Source organism: Buceros rhinoceros, unplaced genomic scaffold, assembly GCF_000710305.1.
Source record: "Buceros rhinoceros silvestris isolate BGI_N320 unplaced genomic scaffold, ASM71030v1 scaffold6243, whole genome shotgun sequence".
Taxonomy (NCBI): Eukaryota; Metazoa; Chordata; class Aves; order Bucerotiformes; family Bucerotidae; genus Buceros; species Buceros rhinoceros.
In genome coordinates this window covers 30,237-42,258 of record NW_010402938.1, presented here as the reverse complement: position 1 = coordinate 42,258, position 12,022 = coordinate 30,237, and the positions used below count along the sequence as shown (strand labels likewise).

Below are 12,022 nucleotides of genomic sequence, written 5' to 3'. Positions count from 1 at the left end.
GTGGACGTGATCCTGTCTGGCTTTTTCCCTAACACAGCCATGTATAGAGCCCCATATTGTGGCCTCAAAACACACCACTAACATTTCCAGAACCTGTTTTGCTTAGAATACAGCTGTGAAGATTTCAGCGCATGGCTCTGAAGTGCTGTTTTTCCAGCATGACGATGTTCCCCTTGGCTGGGAGGACTTCTGCTGGCACCCTGCAGTGCCGTTCCAGCTCTGGGCACAGGCTCCCAATGACTGTTTCAGGGGCACTGCAGTGTCACAGAAGCCTGTAGCAGTCTGCGACTTGGGGTGAAGGTTTAATTGCAGACCTACCCATCGCTGATCTTGAACTCATCCTCGCTCTCTTCCTCATCCAGATTACTGTCACTATCCAAGTCGTTTAGTCGCCGTCGTTTCTTGCGTCGTGCTGCAGCAGCCCTTTGCGGTCGCTTGTTTTCTTTCCTTTCTTCCTCTAGAATTGTGGAAATGTCTTTTCCACGGTGACCTGTGATATTGGACATGTCTTTGCCCCTGCCAATCCCTGAATTCGGTGACAGAAAGGGAGAGAAAGAGCAATTTTGTATTTTGTTTGACTTTACGTATTCCATGGCAGTTTTCTCCAGGCAAGTTAAGGTGATGCCGAAGCACAAATCCATCTACATCCCTCAGATACAATGAACAGAGTTTCACTTAATTCACATTCAACTGAGAAGTGCTTATAGATTTGGATTAATGTTTTTAAGATGACTCTGTAGACCCAGTCTTTAAGGGGTCCAGCCAGTTTATGAGTCAGATTTTTACAGGACTGCCACTCCAACCTCAAATCCAAAACTCAGCAATTAATTTTGAGTTTTCTTGTCGTGCTCATTCATTGCACTCACATATCAAAACCATTACAAGGCGAATTTAAGTATCAAGAGCAAATACTTTTCGCTATCATTTTGCAGTCTGGCTGGCCATTCCCAGGGGAAATTATTTAGTTTGATTTCAAAAATACAGCAGTAAAAACTGTTAACTATAAAGTTTAAGGGAGAGGACAGTTGGGGGTGTTCAGCCTGGAGAAAAAGCGGCTCTGGGGAGACTTTAGTGCAGCCTTTCAGTGCTTCAAGGGGGCCTATAAAAAAGTTGGAGAAGAACTTTTTACAAGAGTGTGAAGTGACAGGACAAGGGCTTACGGCTTTAAACTGAGAGAGGGGAGATTTAGGTCAGATATTAGGAAGAAATTTTTCACTGTGAGGGTGGTGGCACACCACTGGCACAGGATGCCCAGAGAAGGTGTGGACGCCCCATCCCTGAAAGGCTGGGTTGGACAGGGCTCTGAGCAACCTGTCTAGTGGAAGGTGTCCCTGCCCATGGCAGGGTTGGAACTAGAAGATTTTTAAAGCCCCTTCCAACACAAACTGGTCTGTGATTCTATGATGTGATTCCATGATTGTATTTGTTGCTTCTCATAGCAAAATCTTATCTCCACTGCAGTGAAAAACAAGTAACATCAGAGACATACCTCCTCCATCAGCCTCCTTGATATCATCTTCAATTGCCTCATCAATTGCCTCATCAAACTCATCAAACCTGAAAGTAACAGCTTTCATTTGCCACCTTGAAGCGAACACTAATTAAACAGTATTATTAAAACATGTCTCAAAATCTTAACACTGCTCTAAGAACTCACACTGCAGAGCCAACGGGCTGGATATAGCATAAAATAACCAGGATAATGGGCTGGACTGATGATTGACTAGGTGTGTTTCTTATTTCTACTTGCTAGTGGATTATTTACCACTGCCTGGCTGAATTGCTATTGATTTATGTGAACAGAAACCCTCCTTCATTTTACATGACATACCATTGATTTTCTTAATATATAATTTGAAAGTTTAAGATGGTAGCGGTGCCTTTTTTTTTTTTCCCCCCACAGAGGAGTAGTTATTTTTTTCCACCCCTTTTATTGGCTGACACATGCGCTACTCATCTCCATGTTCTGACAAGCACCAATTGAAGTGGACTGAAGAGGATACAGAGCATCTCAAGGTGTTATTTAGAAAATAGTTTACAAAACACCTTGGTCATACACTGAGAAGAAACGACACTATTAAGCTCAGAGAATTTTGGAAGCTTTAGCAATCTGCTCTCCTTTCGGAAAGCAAAGTCTAAATATCTTGGAATTTTCATTTACTAATTGCACTTTTCATCACTGCTTCTCTAAGGAGTTACAGACCATTTTCAGATGTACTCTCTCTCAACTGCATTTTCAGCTTCAAGCCCCTTTCCTGTAAAGCAGCCGTAAAGGGGGGAAAAGAAGAAGAGGAATTTAAGGCCTGCAGACACAAGCATAAGTCTCCCTTCCAACAGAAAGGAGAGGTACAATTCACCTGCTCCAACTCCCTCCAGAACCTGCACTAACACCAGAACCTTCTCCACTCTTCCTGAACAAAGTACCATAAATGTTTTATTTTCTGATCCATCATGCCTTTGCCACACCCTTCCTCATGGGCTTTTACAACAATCAGCATAACCCGTCTTCAGAGGAGAGAACAAAGACTCTTCAGCTGGGCCTCTCTTGAGATGTAGGAGGGTGCACGAGAAGCAGTGGGTGGCTTGAGAAAGAAAACAACAATGAAACTTTTTGTTTTAACCAAGCTGCTGACCTGTAGCTTATGCACTTTCGGGTTCTGGTAGACCTCCTTTCAAGCAGCTTTGATTTTGGCTTTTTGGAATCTTTCTTCTTTTCTTCCTGACCTTCAGGTATTTCTGGCTCCTGTTCACAGAAGACAGAAGTGTCAAGAATGCTGGTAATGACTGAACTCAAGTGATACAGATATTCACATGATCTAGAAACCTCATATATGCAACATAACACATTTTGGCTTCTAAGAGAATGACTTCTTACAGGAGAGTGATATAATTGCACGTATGCCCGTACCAGCTACACAGTTTCACAAATCCAGAGTTCAAGGCTTGTGGTGTCTATACAACACTGAACTTGTGCCTGAGGTGATCCTCCCAGGACTAGTAAATGCAGCAGCTGAATAAATTGTTGCTGGTATCGACACTTACTGAGCACAGGAAAACCTTCACACTGTACGGTTGTAATAAAGCTTCACACAGGTTCATTTTATTATATTGTTTCCAAGTTATTAATTTAAAAAGAAAATAAATCTGCCCCCAGGCTTAATTTTTCAGGTATTTTCTCCCAGTCAGAGACTCAAGTTTGTAATATCATTTGTCTGTTATCCAGGGACAGGGGGGAAAATTGGGTTTATTACAGTCAGTTGGAGTGGAAAGTCTTGGTTTAAAACAAACAAAAGCTTCAGTTTAAACTCTCATGCAAGGAACAGATTATATAATTTTGGACATTTGGCCAAGACTTCAAGAGAATCACTTTAAAATATATTTAAGAGGTGAGAAGAGGCCGTTCTCCCCACAAATAAAAACATTTTTCCTCTTCCATAAAGGCAAAGCATATAAAAGCATCTGTTAATAAACCACTGAATGTTTATAGTTTTTAACCACATGTCACTTCAATATACTTACTCAGGCCTGGAGAACGGTACAGTCGACACCAGAGTTAAATAAACTGACTCTCACCTTCATAAACTACAGAATGGTTGAGCGCTCAAAGCCCAGCTGCCATGGGCAGGCATGTGGTGCTGTGATCCTTCACCGACCAAGGACTCTGGGTGGCACCACTTGGCTCTAATAAACAATGACAAAGTTCCCTTGGTTCTCTGCTAAATTCAATCTCGGTCTAAAACGACGAGCCTAGAATTATTTCTGACCTGCATATGGATTGATTTTTCTTTCCAAGATGCTACCAGCACTTCTAACACACCACTGAGAAACTTCTTCCCTGAGACGTTTGGAAAATAAAACCCCAACACGACATAGACACAGTGGCTTACCTGAGGTGGAATGATGTTCTCAATGCTGATACCCACATACACCAGGCGCTCTTTTCTTTTGGAGAGAAGAAATGAAAATCAGCTTACAGGAAGGCTGCAGATGGCTCAACTGATGCTGTCATTAGCCCTGTTTGAACTGTGACAATCGCTAGGCAGAAGCATCCCAAGAGGATGTTCCAACTCAAACCAGTTACTTGGAATTATGTTGAGTACATTTTCCTGCATGCGTAATGTAAGAGATCTGCCCAGAGTTCTGACGAACAACAGGACTTGAAGATTGCAGGCACCATGGAAATGGTTGAATTGGGGTGTAAAATGCAATTAAAATCCTAAATGAAAAATAATAATGTTGTGATCAAGATCCTGCTGTCAGATCTGTAACCACCATCAACCTTGGAGGTGCTGAGAGATAAAATGGGAATTTGGAATCACACTGAACTGGAGAAAAACATAAAGATGGGTTGGAATCCAAAACAGACAAGTGCCAGATTTTAGACCTGAGCAGGAACAACCAACTCTAGAAACACCAGGGACCACATAACCACTTACGCAGCAATTCTTTGCCAGAGGAGAACCGGCTGAACAAAGATCAACAGCATCAAGCTGCTGCAGAAACACCTTTGCTGGCAGATGGACGTGTGACAGAAGAACATCCCAAAGGACAACCAAAGGCAGCCTGTCAGGCAGCCAGCCCTGCTCACACCGAGCTGGAGTACTTGGTGTCATCTGGGCAACACATCCTTCGAGAAACATGTGATCCAGCTGAAAAGTTTCAGAACAGCCAGTAGTTACAGGAGTTACTGGAGGGCAGAGGACAGGCCTTGTCAAGAGAGGCTGAAAAAATAGGATAGATTGGTCTGGACAACACTAGACTGAAGATGGGAGAGAGAACAGTACTCGAACACAGGAAAGACTTTTTAAGGAGAAGAAGGTTGCCCTCCTTGACCACAGGATGTTACAGGATTAAATCAAAGAAAGTAAAGTTCAGTTTAGACTTAGCTCGCCTCAACGCTATCGTCCTGCACCATCTGAATTGCCCTGGGCACAACTCTGGCTCCTGGCCTCTACTTGCAGCTCCAGAAGGACACAAGACTCCCACAGGTCTTGTCATATCTGTCAGTACCAACAGGAGACGTCTTGCATATTCTAACAGCCCCGAGACGGCACTGGGTGCAGACCTCCAGAGTACTGCACTGAGCTCTCAAACCAGCAGTCTGTCAGGAAGAAACAGCCAGGTGCTAAGACAGCCTGGGGTGGGGAACCAAACCATGACCATCATAGGTCCCTACTAGCCCTTCTTCAGGAAAACAAGGGACGAGTTAAATAAATGAAGATATCAAAGAAAGCTGGTGGCATCTGTTGGGATCTGCAAGGACTCTAAAAGCAAATCACATCTCTACAGATCTTAAATTTTGAGTAACAGTGTCTTAGAGAGAATCAAAGAATCATAGAATTGTTTTGGCTGGAAGAGACCTTTAGGATCATCGAGTCCACTTGTTCACCCTGCACTGCCAGGTGACCACTAACCCCTGCCCCTCAACACCACATCGACACATCTGCGAAACCCCTCCAGGGATGGGGACTCCACCACTGCCCTGGGCAGCCTGGGCCAGGCCTGGACAACCCCAACGGGCAAGAAAATTGTTCCGCAGAGCCAATCTCAACCTCCCCTGATGGAACTTGAGGCTGTTTCCTCTTGTCCTGTCACTTGTTCCTGAAGAGAGAAGAGACCGACCCCCACCTTGCTCCACCCCCTCATCAGGGAGTTGTCGAGAGCCAGAAGGTCCCCCCAACCCTCCTTTTCTCCAGGCTCAACTCCCCCAGGTCCCTCAGCCGCTCCTCAGTGCACTTGTGCTGCAGACCCTTCACACACTCTGAAGAACAATCCTGTGCTGGTGGGGACTAGGTATGAACTAGCCATTAGCCAGCAGAGCTCCAACTGTCAGGATTCAGTGAAACACCATGACAGGTGAAATGCAATCATGGAAGAACCAACGCTCACCTCCTCTGGGTTCTGAGCTAGAGGCTCAATCAACCAGAATCAGACCCTTGAACTTACAACAAGCGGTTGTATGGGCACAGTCATAGCAGGATGTCATCTAGACTGGTACTCAAACACCTGAGCATATTAATTTTAGATATGAATATTCTTTTATTAAATAAGAGGAACAACATGGTTCCTAATGTAATACTGACAAAGAGTAAAAGTGGATTTTAGCCCAAAAGACCACAAACTTCGGCAATTCAGTATCATTATATCTAAATTGAAATTTCTGGTTGTATATAAAAGAAATTGTTTTGATCTCCTAATGTTTGTTCTCCAAACTGATAGGTGGAAAGAAATCTTCATCTCAGCACTGTGAGATTGGTTGGATGAGGAGGAATTCTGTCATACACTGTGCGAAATCACTACTCTCTTGAAAACAAATTAAATTAACATCTTAAGGGAAGGAATACAACTGCTGGAATGCGAAAGGAACTAGAAATGTTAACGTTTTAGTATTCAGCAAGTGTCTTTGATAGTTTCCTCCACTTCTCATTTCTGTCATGCAAAACCATCAAGAGCCAAGAGCGATGAGAAAAATTCAGCTGTTTTTAAACATGATCAGGGAGGCTTTGAGATCTGCTTTTCTTCTGCCTGGCTTGAGTACACATTGCTTAAGAAACCAGCAAATGAAACAAGCCAATCCTGCTGCGGTAAAACGAAACGCAGGAAGAAGGATCAAACGCATTCCTGATTCATGCGTAGCACACAGAAGCTCAACACTTTAACCAGCGTTTGGCCTGGGACAAGGAGACAAGTAGGCCTTGCCTTCTGGTGAAATCTGCCTTTTAAGATACAATTCATGCATACAGATGTTATTCAGTTTTGCAAAGTACTCAGCATATGCCCTTAGAGGGATGAATTACGCTGACTGTGTTTCACACCCCTCGTTTTCAGGTCTGGTAACTTCAGACAGGATGTTCCAGATACTAAGGATGTTGTTCAGAAATGCAGTAAATCGGTTTGCATTTCGCCTTCGGTACTGGACGCAAAGTCAGGACTTAACCGTGCTTACAGCAGGGACTCTGCCGGTACCACTCCACACCCAGCTGCACCAGTGCTGCAAACCATTCACTACTGGTATAGGGAAACGACGGCTGTGTTCAGGCACCTTAACCAAAGTTCAATACAAAAGTGTTTGCTTCTCTTTTCTAATGACTGGACTTTCTCTCCCTTCTTGCAAGCACTGCGCCACCACCAACCAGCACGAAGTCAAAGCTGGTCCTACCAATGCCCAGTCTCGTTGCTGCTTTCCTCCCCAGCCCCCAGTTATTTCAGTGCTTGTTCAGTCATTGCCACCCCGCCCCACAGCAGCTTGCTGGGAACACAACCCAACAGCAGTACCTGCGTTCTGCTCGCTCCTTCTTTTTTAAGACGACATCCAGGTCTTGCAGTTGTTCTTCTAATTTCTCACAGAGTAATTTCTAAGGGAAGGAAACACTATATTAGGTTCTTTCATAACCAGCTCTTTTCATGTTGAGAGAACACACAAGTCTGAGGACAACCCAGTAAAAAGCAGATACACTTCACCACTTAACACTCAAGGAGCCATGTGTAAAAATGACTTTTTATTGGCCTTATCCCATGTCTATGCCCTCATCGTACTATTTCCAAAGATGATCTTCATGCTTCTACGAATCTGTCATTTCTCTTACTAAAACTCACTGAGCAGCACCAGAGCAAGGAGACACTCTCACTCCCATTGATTGCAATCCCAAATTGTGTAAAGAAATATTATTAAATAATTTATTTTTTGGCAGCAGCAGCAGCTTCTGCCAAAAAGTGTCCACTGTACACTGTCTAGGGACGTGTCTACTTGACAAGGACAACACTGGCTGTCCCAGCAAAGGCAAACTATACCCCGAGACTCATGAGAGATCGCAGCTTTCTCTAAGCAGCTTCTGAGCAAATGTCTCGGAAGAAGGAACAGCACTTCAGAAACAGCTGGTGCTTTGGCCACTGATCCATCCCTTGCTGCCTCCCGCTTCCTCCTCTAGGAGGGTAACAGGAGGGTTTTTTGGGGAAAAATTAAGACATTAAATTTTTAACACTGTCTTAATCTTGAGGTAATTTAACCAAAGAAGGGAGAAAAACAGTGTGGTTGGAGATTCCCAACAAGTCTCCACCACTCAAGGAAAGCTGAAGAGGACGTCAGCGAGGTTGAATAGAACCATACATGCTGGCAAGGCGGGCAGAACCACTCTCCGTCAGGGATTATCATCAAAGGAGGGCGAAGGCAGGCTGTGTGATACCCACTGTCGCAAGAGTCGCACAACAAAATCTGTGGAAACAAAAGGAATCATGAGTATCTTCTGGCATCCACAACACGTATCTAGCTCTGGAACTATTTCCCCAGCCAACATAGAAGCACTTTATAAATACCTTGGACTGTGACAAAACAAACAAAAAACCCCCTCTATGACTCATCACTAAATGTTTCCAGGGCCAGAGGTGTTTTTTATGAATCACAGTTTTCCATTTTAACACCAAATTTCCACTTGTTATGTGTTTTCAGGCTCTCGGTACTCCTGGTCTGCATAGACTGTGTGCCCATAGTGTGGGATCTAGTGATGCTTTCAGTGGAAAACTCCACCTGGACAAGATGTGCTGTGAACTGTTTTCCCTGTACACTCACGTCCCCACAAAGGAAACCTGGCCAGTTCCTCAGTCGGGATGACTTTACGGCCTGGCCAGTAGAGACAAAGCCTTGTAGACTTTAAGGGGCACACAGAACCGGGCAACTACTAGAGTTCATACATAGCTAGGTAACACTTGAGATAGCCCTTTTCATTAAAGCTGAGAGAGAACAAAGCTGGGATAAGCTGTGAGTATCTACTGCAAACCCTCCGTCAAGTTTGCAGACGACACCAAATTAGGTGGATGTATTGATCTGCTTGAAGGTCAGGAGGCTCTACAGAGGAGTCTGGATAGGATCAATGGGCCGAGGCCAATGGTATAAGGTTCAATAAGGCCAAGTGCCAGATCCTCCACTTGGGCCACAACCCCCTGCAACACTACAGGCTGGGGGAAGAGTGGCTGGAAACTGCACAGCAGAAAAGGACCTGGGGGTGCTGGTCGACAGCAGCTGAAGACGAACCACAGTGTTACCAGGTGGCCAAGGCCAACAGCATCCTGGCTTGTACCAGCACCGGTGCAGCCAGCAGGAGCAAGGCAGTGATCACCCACCCATACTGGGGGCACTGAGGAGGCCACACCTCAAAACCTGGGTTCAGTTTTGAGTCCTTCACTGCAATAAGGACCTTGAGGGGCTGGAGCGTGTCCAGAGAAGGGCAATGAAGCTGGTGCAGGTCTGGAGCACAAGTGCGCTGAGGAGTGGCTGAGGGAGCGCTGAGGAGCGGCTGAGGGACCTGGCGGGGTTGAGCCTGGAGAAGAGGAGGCTCAAAGGAGACCTCTCGCTCCTGACAACTCCCTGACAGGAGGTTGGAGCAAGGTGGGGGTCGATCTCTTCTCCCCAGGAACAAGTGACAGGATGAGAGGAAACAGCCTCAAGTTGTGCCACGGAAGATTGAGGTTGGATATAAGGAAAAATTTCTTTACAGAGAGAGTTGTCCAGGTGTGTCCCAGGCTGCCCAGGGCAGTGGTGGAGTCCCCATCCCTGGAGGGGTTTCACAGATGTGTTGATGTGGTGTTGAGGGGCAGGGGTTAGTGGTCACCTGGCAGTGCTGCGTTAACAGTTGGACTTGATGATCTTAAAGGTCTCTTCCAACTAAATGATTCTGTGATTTAAGGTAAACTCACCAGCTGTCATGAGTTTATCACCTAAAATCTCAAGAGGATTCTCCTATGTGCAGCTACCCCAAAGGCTGATGTGTCCTCAGATACCACCAAAGCCACATCGGACACAACAGCCAAGAGCAGCTCCCCCAAACACCTACCAGCTCGGGGTGGTTGGGAAGGCCACACTTCTTGCATGGCTCATCGTCATCAGCAGGCGCAGTTTCTTCTTCCTCTTCTTCCTCCTCCTCCTCATCAACTGAGTTTTTTTCGCTCTCTGAGTCCTCACTTTCTTCATTACTTGAGTATTTCCACCGGCCACGTGTTCGCGTACCCGTCCACCGAACTTTGCTTCTCTACGAGACAGACCATTTCAAAGAGAAAACACAAAGGCAGCTCAGAGTTTCTTCCAGATCCTACAAAATATTTATCTCTACAGAGAAGCAATTCCTTTCGACCATGACAGCTGCAGTAAATTTACAACAGAGAGATTCAATGAACGGATTGTCTGAACACATTTGTCTAAACTACTCATTGACCTGAACGAGCTGAATAAACTAAAATGTACAAAACACTTTATTTCTCCTGCAAGATGGACTTGGACCAAAGCTGGATTTGTCACATTGGTAAATTTTGTTGCAGGTCCTTAAGGTTAATTTCTACCTCTTCACAGATTTTGCTGTTCACTAAACTTTAAATGTCCTTTAAATCCACAGTTGTACGATAGAACATTCACTTTATGGAGGTTATTCAGTGTGGTAGTGAAAGAAACCTGCTAAATCAGCAAACGTTTTGGTAAAACTACACAGTTGGTAAAAAAACGTGTAGCCAAGGAAAAATTAACAGGAATTCAAGTTGATATACAAAGAGTGCACTTAAAAATACAGACTCATTATTCCTTGTATATCCCCTGTATGAGAACAGCCAAATTATACCATGTACTGACCACAACAATAACTTCAGCTTCGGCTAGAAACCCAAGTCATAGTATTTTCACTTGTCACCATTTGTTGGATCCTTTTTAGCTGATGATCATACTGACCAACCAGACACCAATAAGTATCCATCTAGTTAAACCCACGGGAGCTCCAAGTCTCCACTCAGCCAGACTGCCTCAGGTCTGATCGCTTCTGTTTTAGAAGAATTCGCTCTGGTTTACTCGATCTACTTTGCTTAGGTTAAGTGGCACGTTTTACAAACAGGTATTAGCACTCTTAGGGGGCGGTTTTAAACTGAGTCCACTACCTGGATTGTCAAGCTGCTTTCTGGCAAAAGCCGACCAACGGAACACCATCCTCAACATTCCTACGTAACAGCATATTCTCCCCAAGGACAAGCCCATGGGCATTTGTTATTCCCAGGTAATAAAACTACATTACCTTGTTCACCTTCGGATTCGACTCCTTCTCCTGTTTTTTTGCATCTTCTTTTCGTTCTGGTTTTTGTGCTGCTGCAGGTTTCTCCTCCTCCTCTTCAGGTCGTTTTTTGTCAGGTTTCTGATCCCGAGTCTCCACAACTTTTGGAGTAGGCTTGGATATTCTTGGAGATCGCCTTAAAGTGCGGCCAGTGCTGACCTCTTCTGGTGGTGCTTCCGTCTTTCTCTTCCTACTGGAGATCCTGATTGTTAATTTAATTCCTTCCTTCTGTCTTTCAGAAGTTATTTCTTTATTGTCTGTTGCACAGCTTTCTTCTTCAGAAACTAGCTTATATTTAAATTTGCTTTTGGGTACCGGGGATTCCTTTTTACTCTCTGACAAGTCCTCTGGAGCAGAAGCATGGGCATCATCTAATCTATCTGGCTCTGCCTTCGCAGCTTCTGGCTCTTCCTCTTGTTTTTCAGGGCTGGATTTTTCTTCTACTTTGCTCTCCTCTGGTAGAGCCATTTTACTGTCAGAGTCCTCCTGTTCCAAAAGAGGTTTCTCTGAAGTAATGGGAGACGTAGATGCAGGGGGCATCTCAGCAGCTTTTGGAGAATCAGGTTTCTCCTCAGACTCACCTTTACTATTCAAAGTCTCTTCATCAGATGGTGCAAGCGTGGGCAGTTCTGCGGGAGCAGGAGAATCTGCAGACTTCTCCAGCTTCTCTAAACTTTCTTTGGGTGGTGATAGTCTGTCCTTGTTGATGTCTGTGGCTAGTTTCTCTTCACCTGTTTTGGCACAGTCTTCAGAGTTTGATGACTCTTCTACTGCTGTTTCAGGAGTTGTGCTGTCAAGGGACTCTTTTTCCACAGGACTAGATTCCTCCTTTAAAGGCACTTTCTGATTAGAAACCTCAGAGACCGCAGCCCCTGTCTCTTTCACCAGAGTTACTGCATTTTTCTCAACCTCACAGGCTTTTATAATTTTACTGACAGAAT

At 44.7% G+C, this 12,022-nt stretch overlaps 1 protein-coding gene across 1 annotated transcript in view; it reads right to left on the bottom strand.

Moving 5' to 3' along the window:
- Positions 1 to 12,022, bottom strand: part of RSF1 (remodeling and spacing factor 1) — a 30,026-nt gene that overhangs the window by 7,754 nt on the left and 10,250 nt on the right. Inside the window, exons 6-13 of the mRNA XM_010132806.1 lie at positions 11,046 to 12,014; positions 9,828 to 10,022; positions 8,108 to 8,212; positions 7,276 to 7,355; positions 3,888 to 3,942; positions 2,634 to 2,743; positions 1,490 to 1,557; positions 319 to 526 (exon numbers count right to left, since the gene is read on the bottom strand). Of these exons, the coding sequence (XP_010131108.1) occupies positions 319 to 526; positions 1,490 to 1,557; positions 2,634 to 2,743; positions 3,888 to 3,942; positions 7,276 to 7,355; positions 8,108 to 8,212; positions 9,828 to 10,022; positions 11,046 to 12,014 (1,790 nt within the window). The remainder of the gene's footprint in view (positions 1 to 318; positions 527 to 1,489; positions 1,558 to 2,633; positions 2,744 to 3,887; positions 3,943 to 7,275; positions 7,356 to 8,107; positions 8,213 to 9,827; positions 10,023 to 11,045; positions 12,015 to 12,022) is intronic.